General features: G+C 36.1%; 4 protein-coding genes across 4 annotated transcripts; 2 read left to right on the top strand and 2 right to left on the bottom strand.

Moving 5' to 3' along the window:
• Positions 1-4,960, bottom strand: LOC110687488 (oligopeptide transporter 3-like). Its single transcript, XM_021864145.1, has 6 exons — positions 4,409-4,960; positions 3,069-3,166; positions 1,607-2,176; positions 1,248-1,503; positions 960-1,142; positions 1-852 (listed from the first exon to the last, which is right to left on the bottom strand). The coding sequence occupies exons 1-6, from the start codon at positions 4,901-4,903 to the stop codon at positions 238-240; spliced, it is 2,217 nt and encodes a 738-aa protein (XP_021719837.1). The 5' UTR covers positions 4,904-4,960; the 3' UTR covers positions 1-237.
• A 4,630-nt stretch (positions 4,961-9,590) lies between these two features.
• LOC110687487 (heavy metal-associated isoprenylated plant protein 7-like) lies at positions 9,591-14,128 on the bottom strand. Its single transcript, XM_021864144.1, has 5 exons — positions 13,500-14,128; positions 13,213-13,402; positions 12,574-12,785; positions 10,388-10,478; positions 9,591-10,194 (listed from the first exon to the last, which is right to left on the bottom strand). Exons 1-5 carry the CDS (start codon positions 13,506-13,508, stop codon positions 9,749-9,751), a joined length of 948 nt encoding a protein of 315 aa, XP_021719836.1. The 5' UTR covers positions 13,509-14,128; the 3' UTR covers positions 9,591-9,748.
• Positions 14,129-15,250: 1,122 nt separating this feature from the next.
• LOC110687108 lies at positions 15,251-17,328 on the top strand. Its single transcript, XM_021863728.1, has 2 exons — positions 15,251-16,766; positions 17,054-17,328. Exons 1-2 carry the CDS (start codon positions 16,244-16,246, stop codon positions 17,095-17,097), a joined length of 567 nt encoding a protein of 188 aa, XP_021719420.1. The 5' UTR covers positions 15,251-16,243; the 3' UTR covers positions 17,098-17,328.
• A 2,025-nt stretch (positions 17,329-19,353) lies between these two features.
• LOC110687549 (uncharacterized mitochondrial protein AtMg00810-like) lies at positions 19,354-20,115 on the top strand. Its single transcript, XM_021864208.1, has one exon. It carries the CDS (start codon positions 19,354-19,356, stop codon positions 20,113-20,115), a length of 762 nt encoding a protein of 253 aa, XP_021719900.1.
• The last annotated feature ends 6,470 nt before the right edge of the window (positions 20,116-26,585 follow it).

Below are 26,585 nucleotides of genomic sequence, written 5' to 3'. Positions count from 1 at the left end.
GGATCAGAAACTGTGTTACTTAACCAAAATTGATCAGCTTAACCAAAATTGATCACAAAACAATTTCAACCACACTAAATAGGTTCAATAGGATAATAATTCTATCAATGTGTTTATTGAGGGGTTCTTTCTCAAAAACTATTCCTCATCCTACTATAAATGTAACATTTTCAAAAACAATAATAATACTCCCTACACTAACTTGATGATGGCATATTTGCAAGGCTTTCATGGTAGTTAATGGACTGGACATCCTTCCACTATAATCCCTGGGGCAGTTGGGCACGACGCCAAGGGGCAATGATCTATTTCTGTTCCCCACCATTTCAGATTCTTGTTCTCGTTTTGGAGAGCGAAGAATATCAAAACAGCCATGAAGGCTGTCCCGGCATCCAAGGCTGCTGATAGAACATAGTTGTACCTCTTCCACCATTCTTTTCTGTACTTGAATACAAAGTAGTTGAATATGGTACCAGTGACCAGCCAACTAGCTATGTTTGTAGGCGTTGCTGGTGGCATCCCTGCAAACCCATATGATATGACTGGTATATTGATGAGTGGGATCCATTTGTTTTCAGGGAAGATCTTGTGGAGTATCCAGACTGGAACAGGCAATACTGCTCCGATAAGGAATAGCCACACCAAGTTCCTGTACAACCCTCCTGGTCCAAAGAGCCTTTGAGGTCCAATTAAGCCCCAGATAACAGAAGCATCAAAGGTGACTCGGAATTTGGGGCATGTCCACGGGCTGTTAGGATTTAGAGACTCCACATCGCATATGTTGTCAATGGAGGCCAACATCCACCATGCTACTGCAAGGTTGACTACACCGGCAACTAGTGTTCCAACAAGCTGTGAGTTGTTAAGAAAAGAATGGAAAAAATAGGTGAGTTTCAAGCAATCAAACCTAATCTTCATTTACTGAATGTTCTAATAGACAGCTGACGATATGTACAAACCTGAGCTGCGTACATGGACCTTGGTGGGATTTTCATGTAGTGCCCAAGTTTTAGATCAGACAGGAAGGCCAGAGCATGAACGGTGCTGATTCTCCCGTATATCTTGAAAAGCAGATTGGCTATGGGTTTTCCAGGGTAGACATACCCAAATATGAACTGTGCTATTATGTCGTACCCAGGTTGCTGCATTGATCCAGAAGACGAGTTTAAAATCCAGAAAATCTTTAAATAAATTAACCAGATAAAGTAAAATCCGCAGTCTTAGAGCATGTAGGTACTAGGTAGTACCTGGTTCGTGGTCGCTTGAATGACACCAATGGGAAGAGTCACAACCCAAGCCAATGCAAATGCAAAAAGCATCCCCCACCAGGGCAGCTGCACATCATCTTTCCATATAAACGACATCAGGATTGAAAATGCCGCACTCAAAACTAACAAGATCAGGAACCACCATTCAGGCACTTGTTTGTATTTGCTCATCAGCTTAGCATGTACGTCCTTCTTAGCATTTTGCATTGCGGACCTGCTCTGCTTCCAGATGTCCCTGCACAGCACATCCGAATGACATGAGTAAAGACTTGACTTACAACCGCACTGACTACTGGATCAATGTAATCTGGTAATTTGCATGGACTGTAGCAGCATACCTTCCATGGAATAGAGCAACATGTGTAAGAGTGGCAGTGAATCTTGCAAATCCAGACCCGATTGAAAGGGCAAAGAGAGGACTAAGGTATAATTTTCCGTAACTATTATAAGCTGCAACGTTGAGGTCACGTTGTGGGGTGAGAATCTTGGTGGTATCATACTTCAGTCCATTAGACCGAAAAAGCTTGTTGGAAAATATTGGAAATTTCCTGGAATCAAACGTATCAAACTTCCAGTAACACAGCGGGATTATTATGTATATGAACATGATAAATCCTATTCCAACATTGACAATGGAAGACCAAGGTGCCACCAGAGGGCTGCCATGGTAGGCAGAGATGCCCGCCCAATCCAGGGTGAAGGCACCCACACCTAGCCCGTTGTAACCTGATCCAACCTGTTGGGCGGTAATGCTTCGAGGCCAGGCCCAACACACCCAGGAAAAAAAGGTCAAAATTGGAAACAGATAACCAGGGAGAGCATAATAGGCAAAGCTTGCTGCAAAGAAGATGAGGAAAAATTGCATTCGGGTAAGCCCCTTTTGTTTGTGCTCCTTCTCATGAAGTGCTCTGCAGCATCGAGTTAATCATAATCAGATGTCTTTAGTATTAGAAGAATAAGATTACACAAGTAATTACATAATTACATAAATGCATAAACACTTTTTACTCCATGGTTTATGTCAAGACCTTTTAAGTTAGGGGAATTTTTAGTTGGTATTCCTAGTTAGTTACTGCGACATCCTTAGAACACGAATATTACTGATCACTGATTACTTTCTATTACATGAGTTAGCCTAAGAGAATCTTGCAATACATTTTCCTTCATTCATATTGTATGTGCACAAAGAACGAATATACTCGATGACAAGCTAACAAAACTGAGGGTGACAAATTCTTACTCCGTAGCTCTTCAGCATGAATTCATTACTGGAATATAAGTTATGAAATGACTTTCTTTTCTTTTCTAGCAGCAAATTCTTACTTCCAAAAGTCAATTAACCTTTTAATGGTTAAGGTAAGGTTATGTTAAAGCATTTTTCACCAAAAAAGAACATTTTTGTTAAACAAAAATACAGGGCAAGAGCATTTGTCATTTCCATGCTCCTAAATTATTGAAAGCTAAGGAGTTGATATATTAGTCCCAAGAAAGCATGATATCATAATACGAATAGTATTCCTAATAAAAGTTGGTTGTAAGATCGGAATATTGAAGCACTAGTAGTTCCAATCCGTAACATCTGTCAATGAGAAGGATAGGCAAGTAGTAGTCTATCCAGTGGAATTGATGCTCTTTGTTTAGACAAATACATGGCCATACATACGTATCAATCAATTAGCCAGACGACTTGCCCTCAACTTTCCAAAGGAAAGGCGAAAAGAAGAATTTGTGACCTTTGCAATTTGGCAAGCACATTGCAATGTATGTAGAAATAAAGAGTAGAAAGGTTGAAGAACGAACCTAAAAAAGGAGACTTGGGCAAGGTTTGCTGGCCACCACATTTCAACTGGGTCAACCAGATACCTTCTAAGCATCCCAGCCCATCCATATCCAATTATCTGATCATGTTGTCACAACCACATATCACACTTTTAATGGACCTTATTATGCAGACTACTAAAAGACACAAATCAATAAATAGAACCTAATAAAAAGTTGCATGAAAAAGTATTATTTAGTCTTACTATATCATATGGAGTAGGAAAAACTTTATTATACAGTAATGGTCATGTAAATTAAAATGACTTTCTCCATTTCAAGTTAGTTGTGGTAGTCATATTATCCCATTTATCTCTTAACAAAATCTTCTCATGGATGGTAAAATTATTTTAATTAATTTGCTAGTTTATGGGTCTAATTCCTTCCTTAAAATACATGCCAAAGTGATGTTTACAAGTAAATAAAAACGGAAAAAGTACTTCCTACACCATAATATTTAATCCCCTTTGCATGCTCTCTCTTTTCTCCCCTTTGTAATTAATGAAACAAAAATTGAATGTGATGAAAGCTCAAAAAATAAGGAAAAGAGATGAAAATGAAGAAGAAGAAAAGTCCAAAATAAGAAAAATGAAAGGTGGAATGGGAAACTTCCAAGAAATGTAAACCTATGGATGGAATAAGGATGGGACATGCAACCCAACTCCAACACTCCTCTCACATGCAAAACCCAGACCTAACCTTCTCCTTTAATTTTCAATTATTATCAGACAAATTCCAATTCCAATTTTCAACATTATTCTACCCCACCCTTTTGTAATTAATCGACACATTTCTATTAGTCAAATTATTGATAACTCATAACGTATACCACTTTTCAGTGTTCGCTCTACTACCACGTAATTGTAGCACAATTTGCCACTATACTTCCAATTTTATGGTCAATTCTCTCTTATAATCTGTACCAAAAAAAATGATAATTAATTATGTAATTTGAACTAATAATATGTTCACGAATTAATAATAGCATAAAACAAGTGTTCCTGTTCATGTGCCTGCGATAATATCATTGTGGTACAATATATGTCATTTATGCGTGGTACTAATTAATTACTAATGGACATAAAAGTGATATGCTCGTACAAGACATGTATTTTTTGTAATGATGTGACATTCACTACTAAGAAGTATCTAGGTAAAATTTGTTTGTTAGTGATAAATAAAGAAAAATTAAATTGCACGTATTCATTTATGGTAAATGTTACAAATACACTCGTATGGTTGATTTTATCATATATTTTTAAATTAATACATCAAATTAAAGAACAATTACTAAAAATTAATGATGAACAAAGCAAACTGACCTGAGTAGTCAGCACAATGAAGAGGGCACAAAGGAATCCCAAGGACTGTTTATAGTAAGCTTTCATGACAGTAATGGCACCAATCGAGTAAGCATCACCCCCACCGTAAGAAACACCACAATTTGCTAATATCGTGATTATTACATGCTCTTTTATATTAAACGGACCCGGGTTCAAGCTAAACTCCCAACGCCCCCCAAATAAGCTGTACTTTCGGGTCGGTAAAACCCGGGCCATGAACTTACCCATGGGCAAAACCGCTATTTGCATTAATATGGCTGATATAGTAAGTGGTTGTGTTCTATAGATAAAAAATGTGTTTAAAAATATGAGTAATACGCACGATATCATACCCAAGAACCATGCCCGAAATGTTAACACCGGAAGTGTCGGGTCATCGGTTTCGGGTACCACTAACGCAACCTCTTCCACCGGACACCTCTCGTGTTCCTCCTCCTCTTCTTCCATCCTCTCTCCACCCACTTTGCTCGCCATTTCTCTCTCTATGTTGAGAATTGTTGGTGGTTTAGTAAATATGACAATGTCATATGATATGAATGTATAAATACAAGTCCTAAATTACACCATTATTTTTTGTGAAATGACGTTGTTGTCCTTAATAAGGAATGACGGAATTGCCCTTGTAACGGAATAGGAATGGGTGGGTGGGTGGCGCCATCAAACTGCTGAAAAGTGGAAGAAAACTTTAGGGAGTAAAAAGAGAGCATGAGAATATCACGAGCTGTGTGTTGTACTCCTTGTTCTGACACACTTACGTGCCCTCTCCAAAATTGCCACGCTGGATGTCTACGTGGATTTCGTACTTGTGGGACCCGTCTTTTTGTCCACGTAGGATAGTGGACGACTCTGCTTGTGTTAGCCTTGTGCTTTGGTTTTGTTTCCTCGTTCCTGGTTTCTTTTGATTTTGCTCCATTATTAGAATGTGATTTCCTTAATTCTTGCTATCTCATAGATACGCTCATTACAACCAATGCTTTTACAAAGTTTCTAATTATATTTAATACAAGTGATAATACTTTTTGAAAAAGCTGAGTCTTTCACAGTTTCACCCCTAATCCAACCCAGCCTAGAAAAAGAACGGGTTTAGACAAATCTTAAAACGTATTTCTAATTCTAATTATAGTCTAGGCTCTGCCAAAAAAAGCCCAACAGTAATTTGTAGGTTTTGTTACACAAAAGTTAAGCTCAACTCAATTTTTTTATCATCTCTATCTTAAGTTCAATTTCAAAATGCATTTTTTTTTAATGACTAGGGATTCTAACGGTAAGCCCTTTAAGAAAATTATTACCGGTGGCCTTTATGCCCTATTCTTGTTCGCATGATATTTTATTATAGCTATTTGCATATAGGCGATGAATGTATTGGATATTGTGTAACTGTGCAATGTTCGAAACTTTAGTAGAGCTACTTTGATTTAGCGGGAGAATGATAAAAATATCGAGTTCTAGAAATAAAAGTCCTTTGTGGAAATAAATTGGGGAAGATATTTTGTTTAACTTTTTATATATATAGGGATTGTTTCTTTAACTTTCTTTGAAATAATTAGAGATAGATTATCGATCAATGCATTTATTGTGTTCATCTCCTTGAACTTAACTCCACATCACAGCTTTCCACCATATCATTCTAATCAACTATTATTACGGACTTCTTACAGCTAGTATGTTTATAACTTTCCACCATATCATTCTAATCAACTACGAAGTATTATTATTCCAAACTTCTTACAACTACTCGTAGTATGTTTAACAGTGTATTAAGTACGGAGTATATGAGTATATCCTAGCATATGTACGTTCTATCATTTTGGTAGCCCCAGTTGGGTTACAAAACCACAAGGCCTTGTTCATTTCACTTAACAAAAAATAATACGAAATATTAAGTAAAAGTAATTTCAGTTTAGCAAAAAGAATTTCAATTTAGTAAGAATAATTTCAATTCAATAAAATAAGTTTAGTTTTGTAAAAATCAATAATTTTAAAAAAGAAATATAATAGAAAATTATTAAAAATAATTTCAATTCAACAAATATAATTTCAGTTTAATAAAAATAAGTTCAGTTCAGCGAAAATAATTTCAGTTCAGTAAAAATAATTTCAATTAAACAAAAAGAAGATGAAGTGAACAGGGCCTAAGTATATTCTAGCATATGTTATACTACTTCAATACAATAAATGTTGTTACTCAGTCCACCTCTAGCCATGAACTTCGTATTATATTTCATTTGGCCGATACATACATATACCTTATATAGTTATACATTTTTGACCAAGGAAATGACAATATAGTTTATGCTTTGTATATAGTTCAAATGTTCAATGTTTAAAAGGGAGTTTTCAAAAACAATCACTCCTACTTATGCCTACAATTCATGATATTGAGTACATTAAGTTGCTCGTAAAATCACTCCTACTTTGACATACACATAAAGTAAGAAACATTATTTTGATAAAATGAGCTCAAACCATGAAACCAATTATGAATAATGATGGATTGGAGACAATAATGAAATTGATTATAAACCAACCAAGTTTCATAATGGAAATAGTGGGTATGTATGTAGGGGTTCTGTTTGAACATTATGGCACATATCATAGACCATGCACGGTCCAATTCTACGCCTAGATTTTCTTTTTACAAAATAAAAAATTTAATTTGTCCACATGATACCTTCGATGGGCCACGTCCCACGGGGAACGAATGTCATATTTGGTTCTAGAAATAAAGGAGCCGTACGATGTGGTTTGAATATTCGCCACTTCCAATGGCAAAGCTTACTTGATTACAAAAGAGCATATAAATATTAAATTATTAATGTATGAAATGATTGCTATTTACATGTAACATTGTACCCAATGCGCTCGTCATCAAACTCTATCACTACGACGCATATTTCAGATCTTGTTTATCCTAAATAATTCTAGATTCGTTAACTTTTATCTAGCCGAGTCGATAATGGTTTATCGTCTAACTAATAAGTACCTGCATATATAGTCAGCGTAGATTAATATCTTACCTTTCCCTACATTGGCTGTTCTTTGATATCCATGAGGTAACCTATATTTGGTGTGTACACTAACTCAATTGAGTTTGTACTGTTGTAGCCTCATCTGCCTTCGCTTGCTAATACTTACCTTATCCTATAATCATAAAAAATTTCAAATCGAACAGTTGATTACCAAACAATATTCTCATTTGTTAATCATATAGGAAAGGAAAAGGGAGAAATATGAATTCTGGAAGGAGTAGGCCTTGCACAATTGCCCATCATCTATTTCAACAACAAAGATATTATTTAACTTAATGTAAGCGTAGTTCTAAGGGTCAAGATTGTGAAATTTCTAAACATAATTATCTAATAATTAATTAAACCACATGCAACGTATATTTTAGAATTGGGCAGACTAGCCAAAATAAACCTTAATTAATTTCGTACCCTCTCCCTATTTTCATATGTTAACAAAGGAATTTGGATTCATCATCTTGTCTCTCATGTCCTTCACTACAAATCCTTCACTGTAAAAAAGCCTTATCAAATTATTATGCAGTCCAAGTAATACAGGACGTACTCGTAAAGTCGTAATCTTCGTTAATTCGTATTAAAACAAAGGGGAAGATAGTGAGGAATGGTTTCATTGTACTCCAATGTAGGAAGATAAATGCTAGCTAGGTGAAGGAAATACGGATTACAAGTACATAATAACGACTCATAGATGTTGGTTGTTTGGGTGTTATTTGTCGTTAGAGAAATGAGTCTTCTGTACGACAAAGTTACAGGATGAAGGGAGGACCACAATGCCATAATATTCATCCATCAGATTCTCAAGATGAATTTTGAGTGGACGATCTTATGCATAATCTATAATCTCATGTTCCATCTCTTTAGTTGACAATTTCAAAACCCACTTGTGTTATTTGGCACCAATATATCGATCAAGTTTTTTTTTTTTTTTTTAACCATTTACGGACCACCGAAGGAATTTTATAAGATAAAATTATCATGGTACTTCCTCTAATTCATACCAGATTAATTGACATGTATTAACTTTTGACTTTATTCACAAAGTGTTTTGGCTAATATGTGTGATTTATAGATAAAAAAAATATAATAATAGTGATGTAAAGACTTACCCCTCTCAATGTAAACTTTCATTATATTATTAATAGATATACTTGCTTACAATTGAATTGTGTATTGACAAAGGTAATAATAAAACATATGGGCTAATTTGAAACAGCGAAAGTAAGGAAGAAATTGTATGGCCTATGGTCTAAGGTGTGTAAGTACGAGAGTAGGTTTTATGGGCTATGGTGTTTTGGTGTATGGCTCCCTTGCCAATTGCGATTGTAGTCCAACTCCTGGACAGTAGGATTTAAAAGGAAATCCGGAAAAGTGTGGGTAGGCCAGCTCTACTGGCCCAAATAATTTTTCATGTATAAGCCCATTCTATTGAAGGAAAACTATTCCTTAAACAAAGCAATTTTCCGCATATTTGATAACCTTTTCCTAGAGATGATCCATTCTTCTTTAACGAAAAAAAAAAAAAAAAAAGCTCTTCTCATTTTGCTGCTTGTAATTGGAAAAGAAAGACGGATATCATTTGGGCCATGTCGGACCATGTTTCATGTTAATCCTGCGTATGCCATGCTACAATATTCAAAGCGAAGAGCCCAAACGCATCTCGTGCCTACATGCCCATCGTGTAAGATTGTGTCGTGCTTACATGATCAAGCAATTTATTAGTCTTTATTACCCATTGTTTGATTTTTGTTCACATGTATAAATATATTTCCTTCAAAATAATAAGACAAAAACATGTTATACTATCACTAACAAGATACACATTTCAGTTATTAAACAACAATATATAAGTCAATAACAATCCATCAATAAGTTGGCATAGAAATTAATTAAAAGTGATGGATATATTATTGTATAATAGAGGATGATTTGATACTTTGATGGTGTGGGTGAGGAGCAATGGCGTCCACTTAACGTAATAGACTAAAAAGGTCCATGAAGCTAAGAATTATCTCCCATGCTTAAACAATACGCCACAATTGTTGCTTTTCAGCTTTCAATTCACCATTCACATCAAAGTTGAAACAAATTGCAATTATTTCAAGTCTTTTGGATTATAATGAAGGCTTGACAATAGATCAAGTTGATAAAATACATTATAACATAATTATTACACAAAATCATTAATCATATATAATACGAAGAACATTACATAATAATATTCAAAGCAATAATAAAAGTATAGATTATTTATACAAAATTTATAGCTAGCTATTATATAGGTAGAGGGTTTACATTACATAATAGAGCAAGCATTAGGGTTTTCATCACTAAACACTTGAGGAGGCTGATAATTATGATTATAATGATGATCATTATTATAATAATCTATCATGTAGTCATACCTTGCTGATGGCCAATAATAATCATTCGAACTGTTCATCATATTATTCATCATCATCATCTTAACATCTTGATCAATTATTGTGTTATCAATATTATTATTGACCTCCTTATTTTCCTTATTACCATCATCTTTCTTGCTGTTCTCTTGTTCATTACTACTTGCCTTGGTCGTCGTTGTCGTGTCTTGCTTATTATCTTGTTCATTACCAGCCTTGATAATGGACACTTGCTTCCTTGTCTTCTTTTGCACGTACTTAGCCAATGCTTCTGGATCTCCTATCACACCCTTCACAATCACTTGACTCTTGCCTACATCTGTTTCTACGGACTCTACCCCTGTTCATAAATAGATAATATTCATCAGATCATCTCAAATAATCATGCATATTCTAATCTACGTACATGTACGCACAATTATAAATTAAATATGGGGTACTACACTACGTACGTACTAAAAAAAAGTGTGCAAAACATGCATGTACTAATGTACTATATGAATTATTGTATGCATAGTTACATACAAACGTACCTTTAATCTTTCGAATGCGCTTATGTAGGAGCTGCGCACAGGCTTCACAATGCATATGAACTCCTAGCACCACTGTTACTACGGGAGGTGGCTGCCAAATTAATTAAACATGCATATAACATTATTAACCATATGATAAATATATTAACCATCATACATACATATCATACTCGATCAATAGAATTGTTTCAAATCACTATAATTTAATTCAAGTCATGTCAAAAATATCTAGTATAGTTTTGCAAATTGCCAGACAAGGAGATAAGATAAGGTGGTTTTGAATGTAAGTATCATATATGTAGCAATACAAGCTAATCATCTTCAAATATGATCAGATTGAACAAAATTGACTAGCATTAAGGCTTTATTTTGTTCATCTTTATTGCCATATATACACCATACAACTTTATTGTCCTTAAAATTAAAAATCAGTGACATTTTGTTACGTCACTTGTTAGGATAAGATCCTGAGAGAAGCTACAAACCACATGAATATTCAAGATTCTTATAATTTTGAATACTGCCTATAATGGCACTACTAGCTAGAAGAATTAAAATCTGAAAGAAATGAAAATGAATTTTAATTCAATAATGTGAGTCGAGGCTTAATTATGTAAGAGAGCAACAAGGGCATCATGCATGCTAAATCGAATTTACAATATGCATTATAAGGTGCATATATATGTGCTTATGTATAATCGTGCTTTTATTACTCTCAAGCAAGTAGCTATCTTTGATCATAGCTAAGCAACTACTTTGTCATAAAAAATTGTGCAAATATGACACTCCGTATGATCTTTATAATGGATAATAATACTAATCCTTCTAGCTAACGGATGTGTAGATGCATGACTCACATTTTATATATATATGTTGGGCTTGAATTGGAAATATGGTAAGAGCGAGGTTTCAAAAATTGACCTCAACTTGATTGACTCAATTCAAATATAACTTGATCCAAATTTCGAATTGTATGGGCATAATAATGATTTAGCATGAGTCAAACTCAAATTAGACCCGACTTAACCAGACTCATTTGAATCCGACCTATTTACCCAATTAATACCTCAATCTATATAGGTAGCCTTGATGCAATCTTAAATCACCATAAAATTAGTGATAGTGTTTCATACGGATAGATTAGAGAGATATATATATAAGTTGAAGCATACTTAAAGGGGCTTAAAAAAAAGGCCGAAATAAAGATGTACAGAAATGTAAAAGAAAGATGCGTGTGTGGCTTAAATGTATGAAAATGGAAAGAAGCAGTTGGTACGTACGGTGCAATATGGTACGGTGGTTGTGGTGTCGGCAAATTAAATAAATGTGACCCGGAATTGGAATTCATTGTAAAATGTGCGATTTTATGTTATGCGAGTAGCTTTTTCACCTTGAATTCACTCACCGGCCTTTGAATCTTGGCCTTGTATTTTCATGTCAGTTTTAACATATACGACAACTCCACCACATCACATGCTGTTTCAGATTTTACCGTACGTAAAATAAAACAGTGGACTACTACTTTAGTACTTTCTCTTCACCTTATAACTATGTCTGTCCTACCATTTCTATTCGACCAACTATCTCCATCTCTAATACACGCATCATCTTTTAATATTTCATCACACTATATAATTATATATATGCTTAATTATCTTTATGTATCTCTCTCATTTTATGTCAAACAAGATTACAAGACTATAATTAGTTATATATGGATAGATACATTAGGTTATGCTCTTGTTCCCCTTTCGATCCGCCTTATGGTAAGGTGGTTAGTTGATGTATTGTGTAAGTGAATGTCTAATAGTCACATAATGATAAAGAACTAGGCTTTTTCAAAATCAAATGTATATCATCACAATTTAGAAAGACCTTTAGTGATTCGTGATAAAAGTAAAACACGTGAAATGTATAGATTTTGTGAAATCCAACATTTTTTGAATGACAAAAATAAAGTTGCAAGTTGCAACTACTCGGTCACTAGTTTAAAAAGGTCTTGCTCGCTGTAAGTAACATAGGACATCGTAGTATTTTTTTATATCCTCTTTTATTTTAGTGGACATGCATCTATCTATATTCCTACATTAAACACCAAATTAGAACAAAAACATAAAAAGATTAATGCATAATTTAAAGCAAGGAAAATAAAGATGCATAATGTAAAAGGGTAGAGAGTTGCATACTTGATCCTTTTTCGCAGGTTCATCCTTTTGGTCCTTGTTCTCTTCTTCTTTTGGTTTCTTCTCTTCCTGAGGAGGCTTAGGCAAGGGAGAAAGTAATTGAGCGTTTCGGCCAGTTTTGTGGCGAATTCGGTCACATAACTTCAACGGTTCAGCTGTCTTCCCTTTTACCATTACCGTGTTCGTCTTCCTGTCCACTGCTACGTCTTCCACCCCTTTTAATTCATTAATCATAACCAATTCAATAGAATCATTGATATGGATTCAAAATTCTGGATTATGTAAAAGATTTAATGTTACATACAGAGTAATATATTTATTACTCCGTATGATTTAGTATTAAGGAGTACTAATTTACTACTCCATATACAAAGTATAATATAACCTTTACCTCTTGATATAAAGTTTTACGGATATTCATACTACTTATTAATCAATTTTAATTATTAATCGGAACTAATTATCATCCCGCAACATCAAGAAGTTTACAGATGAATACTTGTATAAATTAAGATGCAATGCGCGTAACTTTAAACATTTTTTGTACAAAATTTATAACTAACCATACATACATCTTAAAGGTAAATAATACGGAGTACTAGCTAGTAGCATGGATTATTTAAAAAGCAATAGATAACATACCTAGATAACCTTTAAGAGCTCTAGAAATTTTCTTGGCACAAGCCTCGCATTGACAATGCATGTCAACTTTAATTACAATAATCTCATTGTTATCATCATTATTATCATTATTCTTGGCTTTGTCGGTACTCCCCTTTTCCTTCTTCTCTTCAACCCGACCTTCTCCTCCGACAACAATGTCTTTCTTTTCCTATATATGGATAAATATATAATCTTTAAAGAACAAACAAAGTATAATACAATCGTATACATAATTTAAAAGATTATTAAAGAACGTAGGTACGTACCTCTCCCATGAGATTGGAAATTCGAAGTTTAGTTACTGGTAATCACAACAAGAACGAAGTATGAGCAGCTAAGTTGTAATACTCGTTCCCAACAAGAACGAAGTATGAGCAGCTAAGTCGTAATACTCGTCGTACAAACGTGTTATATGTGTGGTAGATAATTTATGTGGCAACCGAAATAAACCTCGCTAACTTTATTCTTATATAGGCGATATAGCAATTGTTAAGTTGTACGAGTATTGCATTAGTACGTGTATTATTTTTTAATTTGTATTATCATTTTTGTGGTGAGAAGTTGAAGGAAAAAATATAGTCGAAAGTATTTATTGCATGTTGTGCTCAAACAACCAAAATCAGCCATTGCGTCACCAAGTCTTTTCGAGAGCACCACATAGATAGAGGTAACTATTAACCTTTTTCTTTTTCCTTTTTTCTTTTTTTTGGGTGTATGTGTATCTAAAGAAACTACTAGTAGTGGTACCTATGTTTTTTCCTTTTTCTGTTTTTAAGGTAAAGGGGTCCATTTTGGAGGAGAGGGGATAAGTTTAGACACGATGAGAATCAAACCTATAGTTGGGTTTTACACTATCAAAGGGTTTTGTGTTTGGAAGTTGGAATTGTCTTGATTATATATATATATATATATATATATATATATATATATATATATATATATATATATATATATATATATACACATATACATATATATATACATATACATATATATATATATACATATACATATATATATATACATATACATATATATATACATATACATATATATATATATATATATATATATATATATATATATATTGCAAATTGTGCTTACAAATAATGGTGTATTGACATTATACTACTACATATATACTCAAGAAAAAAAAAATCTTATAATAAATGAATTATATATTGTGAATAGTGCGTATCCAATAATTGTATATTTTATGTGTACCACTCCAACTCGTCTCATAATTAGTATTGATGCTACTAAACAAGGGATTATTGATTGACACCTTAATTAGAAATTCTTAGAGAAACTAAAAGATTCTTAGAGATTTTCATATTCTTTCGAACATATGCTTATTTTTTTTGGTGTTTAGAGAGCCATAAGGGCGGGTGATGAGAATTGATACCAGGATCTTCTGGAATCGGGAGGGACGCTCTAACCACTTCAGTTATGTGGTTTGGTTAAGTCATTTAGCTTTTTACATATTTCAGTTTGATGTAATTCAGTTCATTACAGATTCATTCAATGCAAAATAATACTGTAAAACTTTATTAATGCTTATGGGTGTATTTTATTGATTAGGATCCCTACCTTTTGAGATATGAAGCGAAGTTTCTTTTAGGATACACAGGAAAATTCAAACTTTTAACTTATAAACCAAAGTGGCAAAACTGATTGGTGTTAGATACCACACACAAAGTTGCACAATTTCACTAAACTTTGAAATTAACTACAATATATGTACAACTCAAAAACACAATTATTGAACAAGTGTTTTGAAATCTTGTAATCTTGTACCATCATTGAAAGACTTGTTTGCTACATAAAAATATAGCTGACATCAACGTTGTCAATTAGAGTTGTTAGTATCATCTTATCTCGAGTTATCTTCTTTGTTCGAATAACAAAGTACCTTAGACCTTAGCACACATAAGATAGAGAAGAATATCAGAAATTTAATGGAGCCCATGGGCTGATATCACGATAGCTCAATTTATGGTGAGGGCTTTTTATTTAATTTCTGTTTTCATAATTTTGTAAAAATATTTGTGAGGATCTTTGGAAGAATATAAATACTAGTTTGGGGACCAAAAACTAGCACTTAACCTTATCAAAAGGATAGAAACTTTGGAAATACTGTTAGGATATAATTATGTTGTGAGATATATTTTGTGAATATATTTGTATATATCTTGTTAGGAGTTTTTGGCATGTTAGATTAAGGTTGTAAGCCTATATATACGTGTTTAATGGTAAAGGCTCATTAAGCCGTTTTCTCTTAAATTTCTTGTGAGTTTAACATGGTATCAAGAGCCCTCTAATTTATAAATTTTTTTACGTTCTTCCCTGCTTCCATTTTCTTTGTGTATTCTTTGTGTGTAAGTCAATTAGTTTCGGTGTGATGACTGGTGGTGAAATTCCGCCTCCGCCTCCTAAGGGTCCTCGTTATGAGCCTTTAATTTTTCTGCGTATTACCTTCATCCGAGTGAAGGTACGGGTGCGGTTATCAGCCCTATTATGTTGAAGGGGATAATTATGAGGAGTGGTCTCGTTCTTTGCGTAATAATCTTCATGCTAAGAACAAGTTTGGTTTTATTGATGGGACTATTGCCTTGCCGGATAAAACTTCTCCAAATTATGATCAATGGGGTATTGTTACTCTATGCTCGTTGCTTGGATTGTGAATACCTTGGATGTTTCGGTGCGTTCTACTGTTCGTTTTCAGACCATGTCAAATCCTTGTGGGATGATCTACGTGATAGATATTCTCTTGGCAATGGTCCTCGTATTCTTGAGTTAAAGGCGCAGATCGTTGATTGCAAGCAACGTGGAAGGTCGGTAGCTGTTTATTTTGGTGAATTGCGTAGGTTGCAGGATGAATTGGCTAGCTATTGTAAAATTCCTAAGTGTTCTTGTATTGCTGCCCCGGAGTATGCGAAGATCATTGAGAGTGAGTTGCTTCATCAATTTTGTATTGGTTTAGATAGATCCGAAAAAAATAAGTAGTGTTATGTCGACTTTGCTAATGATGGATCATGTTCCCTCACTCAATGTGGCATATGCCAAGGTTGTCTCTGATGAACGCAAGCAAACTGTCTCGAATGTACATGATAATCTTCCGGAAAGTGCTGTTGGGTTTGCTGCGTCTGGTTCGGCTCAGGGTCGGACAAATTGGTCGAGTGGTGGAGATGTTCGTATGTGTGGCCGTTGTGGTAAAAAGGGGCATGTGAAGGAGGAGTGTTTCGACTTACATGGCTGGTCCGATTCCTTCAATTCTGCTGGGCGCGATGGTCAGCGCAGTGGCAGGTCTGGCCGTGGGGGTGGCCACGGCAGCCGTGGTGGTCATACGACAGATTCTGGTGGCCGTGGTTTTGCTGCGAATGTGAGTGGTTCTCAACAGTCAAGTGCGCAAGATATTAATGACAATGATCGTGGCTCGGCTCCTACTTTGACTGATGAACAGTGGCAGCAATTTATAAGTGCAATTAAAAGTGCAAAGCCCACTAATTTTTCTTCTGATCAGACTTTTCATGGTATGTATAGTTCGAAAGAGTGGATAATTGATACCGGAGTATCAAATCATATGTCGGGTGATTTGAATTTATTTTTCGATTAGTGTGATATTTTATCTCCTGTTGGTTTGCCTAACGGAATAAGTACTACGGCCACTAAAGAAGGAAAAATAAAATTAAATGATGGTTTAATTTTAGAAGATGTTTTATTTGTTCCGAAATTAAAATGTAACTTGATGTCAGTGTCTCAATTATTAGACAAACAACATTTTATTGTTCTTTTCACTAACAAGATATGTACTATTCAGGACCGCACTTTGGAGAACTTGATTGGAGCGGGGGTGCAGTATAATGGGGTCTATCTCTTCCGGCCGGTTCGTGCTCGTAACTTTCAAACAAATTCAGTAGCAGTTCCAGATGCAAGTATGTTATGGCATAGGCGTTTAGGTCATCCTTCGATGAAAGTTGTTTTATCTTTACCTGGAGTAGTTAGTAGTAGTAAGAATAAAAAGTGTGGTGTGTTTGATTGTCATATTTGTTTTATGGGTAAAGAGCCCCGTAACTCTTTTCCTTTAAGTATGAATAAAGCATCTGGTTTATTTGATTTGATACATTGTGATATTTGGGGTCCAAGTAGAGTATCATCTAGTGTAATGCTAAATATTTCCTTACTATCGTTGACGATTTTTCTTGTGCTACTTGGGTTTATTTGATGGTTGGAAAATATGAAGTAGGGAAATTAATTCGTGACTTTTATGCTTTAATCAAAACTCAATTTAATAAAAAGATTAAAGTGTTACGAAGTGATAATGGACAAGAGTTCTTGAGTTTGAAACCTTTCTTTGACAAAAAAGGCATAGTACATCAAACATCGTGTGTAGATATCGCCCAACAAAATTGTCGTGTTGAAAGGAAACATAAGCATATTCTAAATGTTGCTCGGGCTTTACGTTTTCAAGCTAAATTACCTAAGTATTTTTGAGGAGAATGTGTTTTGGCTGCGGTTCATCTTATTAATTTGACTTCGACTCCTATTTTAAAGGGCAAGACGCTTCATGAATGTTTGTTTGGTACATCTCCCTTATATGACGATGTGCGTGTTTTTAGTTGTTTGAGCTATGTGGTGAATAATTCTCGTACTAAGGATAAGTTTGACTCTAAGTCTAGGAGGTGTATTTTTGTTGGTTATCCATATGGTAAAAAAGGTTAGTGGTTTTATGATTTGGAGTCTAAGGAATTTATTATAAGTCGTGATGTCAAATTTGTTGAAGACAAATTTCCTTTTATTGAGCAATTTGATGAGTTAGAAAAGGTGCAGTGGGAAAATTATTTTAGTCAGGTTCGTTTATGGGATGATGAAGATTATGTTAGTGATTTGCATGCCTTTTCACCTACTGCACATGATGGTAGTAGTGCTTGTGATGTGGATTTAATGCATGAGTTGCATGCTACTGTTGAATCACCTAAAGTCAGTGAGGGTACTCAAACTTTGCATGTGCCTAGTGATGTTTCTTTTGGTGATGATATTGCTATTGCCTCCCTGACTCAAGGGGGAGTACGGGTGCTCATAATGATGTGGCAGGGGGTATTACTCCCAATAATGGTGAAGTGTTGAGTCGTGGTCATCGTGTCAAAATTCCTTCCTCAAAGCTCCGTGGTTATGTGACTAATATAGTTCTTCGTTAAGCAATAGACCCCACTTCATCAACAACTACTGCACCCGCTTCTCAATCACGTTCTTCAGGTAAATAATTTGATATAGCTTGTTATGTTTATTATAACAATTTTTCTATGAGACACAAGTGTTTTCTGACAGCAGTTACGAAGGGTAAAGAGCCTTCCTTGTTTAGGGTAGCTGTGAAACATGAAGGGTGACGTAAGGCGATGAAAGAAGAAATTGATGCTCTTGAACGAAGTGGCACGTGGACATTGGAGGACTTACCTCCGGGTAAGAAGGCTATTGGTAGTGGTTGGGTGTATAAAATTACATATACTTCTACAGGTGAAGTAGAGCGACTTAAAGGTCGTCTTGTTGTGTATGGTAATCGACAGGTTGCAGGTGTTGATTATAATGAGACTTTTGCCCCTGTGGCAAAAATGGGGACTGTTAGACTTTTTCTTTCCGTTGCAGCTTCTTTAAATTGGGAGTTGCATCAAATGCATGTTCATAATGCCTTTCTTCATGGTGATTTGGAGGAGGAAGTATATATGCAGTTACCTCCGGGTTATAATTGTCCTACTCCAGGGAAAGTTTGTAGGTTTCGTAAGTCTCTATATGGTCTGAAACAGGCTCCTCGACAGTGGTTTTCTAAATTGTCTAAAGCCTTGAAATCTTATGGTTTCAAGCAATCATATGAAGATTATTCTTTGTTCAATTATATTCAGGGTACGGTCTCCCTTCATGTTCTTTTGTACGTTGATAATCTTATTATTGCTGGTTTCGTCTCATGATACAATTATTCATTTAAAAAAATATTTGAGTACTTGCTTTCATATGAAATACCTTGGTGTGTTGAAGTATTTTTTGGGTATTGAAGTTACTCGTGGTTCGGAAAGTATATTTTTGTCTCACCGTAAATATGATTTAGATGTGTAATCTGAGGTAGAAATGTTAGGTTGTAAGCCTATTGATACTCCTATGGAGCAGAACCATCGTCTTGCATATGCCGAGGGGGAGCCATTCTCTCAACCTGATCAGTATCGTCGCTTAGTTGGGCGACTTGTTTATTTATCTGTAACTCGTCCAGAGTTGAGTTACTTTGTTCATACTCTTGCACGGTTTTTGAGTAACCGACAGGTGCAACATTGGGATGCGGCAATCAGGGTACTTCTCTGTATCAAAGGTAGTCCTGGTCAGGGTATATTGTTACGTCCTATGAAGGACATGTGTTTGACGGCTTTCTGTGATAGTGATTGGGCAGCGTGCCCTTTGACTCGTTGTTCTTTGTCTAGTTATAAGGTTTTTCTTGGTCGTTCCCCTGTCTCGTGGAAGACTAAGAAACAACCGATAGTATCTCGTTCTTCAGCTGAAGCTGAGTATCATGCTATGGCAGTTACAACTTGTGAATTAAAGTGGTTGAAATCTTTGTTGTCCTCTCTTGGTATTTTGCATCCCAAGCCTATGAAGTTGTATTGTGACAGTCAATCTGCTCTCCATATTGCTAAAAATCCTGTTTTTCATGATCGTACTAAGCATATAGAGGCAGGTTGTCACTTTGTTCGTGATGAGTTGGTGAATGGTAATCTAGCTACTGCGTATGTTCCTACAGGTCATCAGTTAGCAGATATTTTGATGAAGGCACTTGGGAAACGACAGTTTGGTTTTCTTCTTAACAAGTTGGGCATTCGTGATTTACATGCTCCAACTTGATGGGGAGTGTTAGGATATAATTATGTTGTGAGTTATATTTTGTGAATATATTTGTATATATCTTGTTAGGAGTTTTTGACATGTTAGGTTAATGTTGTAAGCCTATTTATGTGTGTTTAATGGTAAAGGCTCATTAAGCCGTTTTCTCCTAAATTTCTTGTGAGTTCAACAAATACAACGATGAAGTTGTGCTAAGAAAAGGAAAGCCACCTCTTGATTTTTCTTGTTGTCCTCAAGTATACCAAATTGATACTTAGCCACAGACCATTAATCTCACATTTCTCCGTCACTAATTAATTAGATCTAAAAGTGCGTGATGCGTGTTTCATATTTCAAAAAAAACACATACTATTTAGTCTGTTGAGAACGTTACATTTTAAGAGAGTCATATAAAAATATAGACGTATTTAACTATTTTAAGCGGACACTAAACATCTCAAAAATTAGAGTATAATAATTACGAAGAATGTCACAATTTTATAATAATTCTGTTTTGGAAAAAGTTTGTTGCCAATCATTAGTATATCCCTTTTTTCATATATGTATGTAACTTTTAGCAACGCCTACCAGAATTGGTTTTACAACCTTCTACGCTACATTATATTCTAGAATAACAATTACAAGCTTCTAATAGAAATGAAAAGATAGAACAATAATTGCAATAAAATTATACAGGAAAAATTCACAAGAATAATCTGACCTTTTACATATCTTTTCAAATTAGTCCCAACTATTAAAAATCTGGGAATAATCAAACTTTTAGGTTGGATCTTCTCAAAAGAGTCCTATGTTTTTTTTTACCTGATATAGGCAATGGATTGTCCTATATATGTGGCATTAACAGTTGGTAAGGTTATTAATTTTCTTGTATATGCTCTTAGAATAACATCAACCACCCCCATTAACCATTGTCATCATCATTGATACCAGATGTGAATTTTAACCTACAAGTGCCATCACAACATCCATTCAATTGTGCGTCCAAATCGTGGATTAAAGTTAAATGGGTGCTCGTTATAAGCGCACCAATACTCAATGAATGTCATGAATTGTTGTAAGAATTCTGAAATTAAAAAACTAAAATAAAATTGGGAAGTTAATAGGATTTAAGGATTAAGAGTTTGGAGGCTTGTCATTAAAAGTTGCAAAATTGACTGTGCAATCATATAAAAGACTAGTTTTGTGTCTGGGCGATACCCAGATGATTGATAAAATTTTAAGATAACTTTTTGGATTGAAGTTAAATACGATCCTAGAATCCTTTTGATAATACAGGATATTTACACATAAGATATCATATTTCTTATTTATATAATAGTGTACTTTTTGTAGTTTTGTTTGTAAATAGATATCTATGTTATTATTGACTTGAAAGTGTTTTTATTGAATTTAAATTATTTCTAATGAGCTGAAAGTATTTTTACCATACTAAACTTATTTTTAAAACGAATTTTATGATGGAAATATAACTAAGTTATAGGATTTTTATTAAAAGTTATGATTAACTTTGTACATATATGAAATATTAGAAGTATATCGATAATAAAATTCTATACAATATTTTTATCTTACAAAATCTATCAAAATTTTTCTTACTTAGCATCATACGTGTCACAATAATACCTATTTGTCGCCTACGTGGCACGACACTTGGCGAAAATCTGGAATGCCAAGTGTCGTTGTCTCGTGGCCTGGATGTGAGACCAGCTTTATTTATTAATGACTAGTTTTGTGCTCGGACGATGCCCGGATTGTTCTAAACTTTTGATAATGTAAAATATTTAGACATACGATATTATATCGCTTATTTATATAATAGTGTACTTTTTGTAATTTTATTTGTAAATAAACATCTATGTTATTATTAACTTGATATTTTTTTATTGCACTTAAATATTTCAAATTTTATATAAATTAACTTGATATAAATGGATCTCATTTTAAAGAATTTTTTAAAACGAATTTTATGGTGGAAATAGTACTGAGTTATAAGATATTTATTAAAAGTTATAACTAATTTTGTATATATGAAATATTAGAAGTATATTAATAATAAAACACTATACAACATTTTATCCTAAAAAATTATCCAAAATTCGCTTACTTAGCATCCTATGTGTCACAATAATACTTATTTGTCGCCTACGTGGCTCGACACTTAGCGAAAAATTGGAATGCCAAGTGTCGTTGTCTCGTTGCCTGGCTACGAAACCGACTTTATATATTAGTGATATGATATAAATATGGCTGGGCCTGATATCAGATATTGGGTCGGGTCAGCCGGGGTTGATAGATGAAGCTTGATTTTGTAGCCAGGTTGAGCATAACTCAACAAACAAGTTGGACTACTGTACCAAGAAATAAAACTATGGTCCAAACCCAACCATTTTGGGCCAAGCCCAATTAATCAGCTCTTGCTGGACTATTACAATTGAACTATCCAAGCCCCTATTATATATAGTTACTTCGTACTCTCTTCGTCTGTTTTTTTTCCCCATTTGACTTTTCACGGTTTTTTTTTCCATTTGACTTTTCACGGTTTTCAAACGCATCTTACGCGTCCTAAAGTGAATATATTTTTATGTGTGTAAAATTATAAAAACTTGATATTAACAAAACATGAAATGAGACAAATCCAACAAGATTTCCCATGACTATATTATCTCCTATGATTCAATGACAATTAGTGGTTAAAGTTTCAAAAGTTTCACCCATAGAATATGGGTCAAAAATTTAGGGACAGAGAAAAAAAATGTTATAGGATGAGTCACTATTTATAATAATGGACCTTTTTTTTAAATACCTTATTCCATATTTATGAGGTATTTTTTTATTTCTATATACGAGTAACTTGATCTGTATATACTTTATCCATTTTTTCAAAAATAATGAATCAATTAGTACTCATATCATTACAACAAATATTGCAATATTATTCTATTTGCACATGTTTTCTCTTTATCTCACTCCTCATTACATGGGTTTGTATCCTTATTTTCCCTTTCTTTTCAACTTTTTATTTATGCCTCCCCCCCCCCCCCCCACACACATTACAATATCAAGGCATTTAAGGGAACAAAGATGTTTGGGTCCAATTTATTTCAATTGGGCTGGTCCATAAATGATTTAATTACAAAGCCCAAAGCAAGGTTCAACTCTCCAAATAATTGCCAAGTCAGTCAAGGCCCAGTCAACGTGGCAAGCCCACTTGATTTAAGGTCCATTTATCTATTTGAGCAAAGGTATAAAATCCTTCAATGTTCTTTCTCTACATTCATTCAATTCAAGCCTCAGCAATTAATACTCCTGAATAACTTTCTCTCTCTAAACATTGTATTGACTTCGGCATCAGAGGGGCCTTTCCTCGGCAACACCCCTGAGGCCAGTTTACGTGTGTTTGCTGTTCAGGAAACCCTCGGCCCAGTCATCACTTAGACCGAGACCAATCTTCAACCCACAGAAAAGGACCTTGCCGAAGGTCTTATTACTTTTACCCGAAACAATTTGGCGTCGTTTACGGGGAAAAACATTCAAAAGTAAGCCAGAAATCAACCAATCTTAGCAAAAATGACTAAGAGTGGTAAGAGTGCTAAGAGTACTAAAAAGAACGACTCTTCCTCTTCGAGGAAAAGTCCATTTCCGGTGATAAGGAATCCACTTGCTCCACCATCACCAGAACCTTCTTCTTCTTCTTTGAAAGCTCCCTCTTCCCTGGAAAAGGCAGCGCCAGAGAGGTCACCATCCCATCATACTCGCCAGCCGACCAGCTCATATCGGCCGAGTCAGTCCAATGCTAAGAGTTCCCCTCGAAGTTTCCATTCTCGGTCTCAGCCGAGAACAACTCCTCAAACGGGGCCCTCTACGGAGAAAGTGGCACGAGCCGTCGCGGTCTTCATGGACCTCATGAAGGCCCAAGAAGGAAACTTTCCACCATCCCGTGACCGCTCGCCTCTTCCCCCAAGAAACTTGAGAAGGAGAACCGGCCAAGAGGAAAATGGACGAGCTCCATCCTTCAAGGAACTCGGGGACAAATGGCAGGAGGACACTTAGAAGACTGAACAGGAGAGGAAAAAGAACCCTTAATTCTTCGAAAATTCCGAAACCCAAGACTCCCGAAGCTACAAAAGCAGCAACACCACCTCCGCGTGGCAAGAGTCTGCTCGCCGAAATGTTCACGAACGTCTCGGCTCAAGGGAGGTGAGCATGCATAGTCGCCTCACCTACCCCGAGGGAATTAAGCCTTGTCTCGAATCGTACCAGCCGAGGATGAAAACCACTTCAACCTCTTTGAGAGGGAGGAGCGAGGTCTCGTCGGCTAGACATAAGGGAAAGGTCGTGATGGTTCCCACCACTCACCCTTCCAAAGCTGGATTTTGGAAGAGCATGTCCCGACGGTGAAAATCCCGACACACATAACTTATTACGGTACTTCAGATCCGAAGGACCACATTTCCTCTTACGAGGGGCACATGTATCTAAACCCCAGGTCCGAAGTGACCTGGTGTAAATATTTCCTGACCACTCTTAAAGGTGTTGCACAAGCGTGGATCACCAAGGGAGTAAAGGAAGGCTCGATAACCGGTTGGAAAGACCTTTCCAACAAGTTCAAGAGCAAGTTTTCTACGGCAAACCGTCGAGAGAAGACAACTGTAGAACTTATGAGTCTGCAGCAAAGGGAGGACGAGAGCCTCCGAGACCATCTGACTCGCTTCAGCAACGAGTCGTCTAGAATTACAAGTCTAGACCAAGGGCTAGCCGTTTTCGCATTGCAAAACAGGCTACAAGCTGGAAAGTTCCTTGACTTCATGGTCATGCATACCCCGCAGACCTTGGAGGAAGCTCTGGATGCCTCTGATAAATACATCCGAGCCGATGAATGGAACACAACCAAATCCCAGTCTCAATCCGGGGCTGGGAAGACAAAGGGATAGCAGTCCGAAAGCCAAAGCTAGAGGAAAGGGAAGGCGAAAGCCTCAGAACCATCCTCGGCTACCGAGCTGAAGAAAGAAAAAACCCCATTCGTGGGGAAATACGAATCATACACTCCTCTCGCCCTTCCACGTGTTAAGATCTATAGCATAACGAAGGACGAGCAGAAGTACAAGAAGCCGAGGCCACTACCATTGTGGCACCAACAGAAAAACAAGGACCGATGATGTGGATTCCATGAATCTCTTGGACATCACACCGAGGACTGTATCTAACTGAGAGATCAGATTAAGGATATGGTCCGAAAAGGTTACTTGAAAAAATATCTCGCAAATCGTCGCGAAGAGAAAAAAGCCGAGAAAGATTCTCGGCAAGAACTGGACTTCCCCCAGAAAAAAGACAAGCTGCAGGACATAGACAATCCCGAGATCCTTGTCATTTTCGGAGGAACAAGCTCTCGGAAAGCGCGAAAATGCCACTTGAGGGGCTTGATCCATCAAGTGAACCATGCTGATATCCGAGCACCCTAGTGTCCAATGCTAAACTGTATCGTTCACAGTCGAAGACTACCGGGGGGTGGCATACTCCCATGATGACCCGCTGGTGATTGTCACGGGGATCGCAAACCACAACGTCTGGCGAACCCTCGTCGACGACAGAAGTGGTGCAGATATCCTCTTCCGGGAGGCTTACGACCAGCTGAAGTTGAGGACCAAGCACCTTACTCCGGTACCCTACCTGGTATCTGGATTCAATGGGTCTGCAACATATCCGGACGGGAAAATCCCGTCACCGTCGGCAGAGATCGAGCAGCCCGGAACATCATGGCCGAATTTCTGGTCATGGATGTTCCGTCTGTATACAACATGATCATGGGGAGACCCATAATTCACAAAATCCAAGGAGTAGTCTCAACGTACGATCAAATGATGATATACGTTACAGACGAGGGACACTCCGAAAGAATTCAGGGCAGTAAAAATGAGGCCCGAAGATGCAACTACCTCAAGCCATCCAAAAGTTGTCGCGATGAACAGGATGATGAGGAAGAAGAAAGAGAAAAAGACCGATGCACAAAGAAGCCTAAAGGCTAAAGTGCTTCGGCCTAGACGCCCCAGCACAAGAAAGATCTTTGGGGAAAGAAAAAGTTATTTCCTCATCTAAGCCGAAAGACTTAGAACACCAGCCGAAGTCAGGGAAGCCTGTTGATATTGACAACAGTCCAGATTGTGAAGAGTACAGTGCCAAAGCAATAGAGCTTGACCAGCAGACTGAGTCAATAGAGTTGACCGAGGGAGACCCTGAAAAATGTGTCAGCATCGAGCTCGGACTCCATCCGAACGTCCGTGTTGAGCTTATCCAACTCCTTCGAGACAACAAAGATGTGTTCTCTTTCTCGGAAGCAGACATGTCCGGGATTGATCTGAACCTCATCTCTCACAAGCTTAATGTCGACCCCACCTGTCAACCGGTTAAGCAAAAGAAGCGGAATTAATCCGCAAATAAGAAACGAGACATCGCAGCCGAAGTAAAAAAACTCC

The sequence above is a fragment of the Chenopodium quinoa genome, unplaced genomic scaffold (genome assembly GCF_001683475.1).
Source record: "Chenopodium quinoa cultivar QQ74 unplaced genomic scaffold, ASM168347v1, whole genome shotgun sequence".
In the NCBI taxonomy this organism is placed as follows: Eukaryota; Viridiplantae; Streptophyta; class Magnoliopsida; order Caryophyllales; family Amaranthaceae; genus Chenopodium; species Chenopodium quinoa.
Note: the sequence above shows the minus strand (reverse complement) of the source record. Positions and strands in the feature narration are given on the sequence as shown.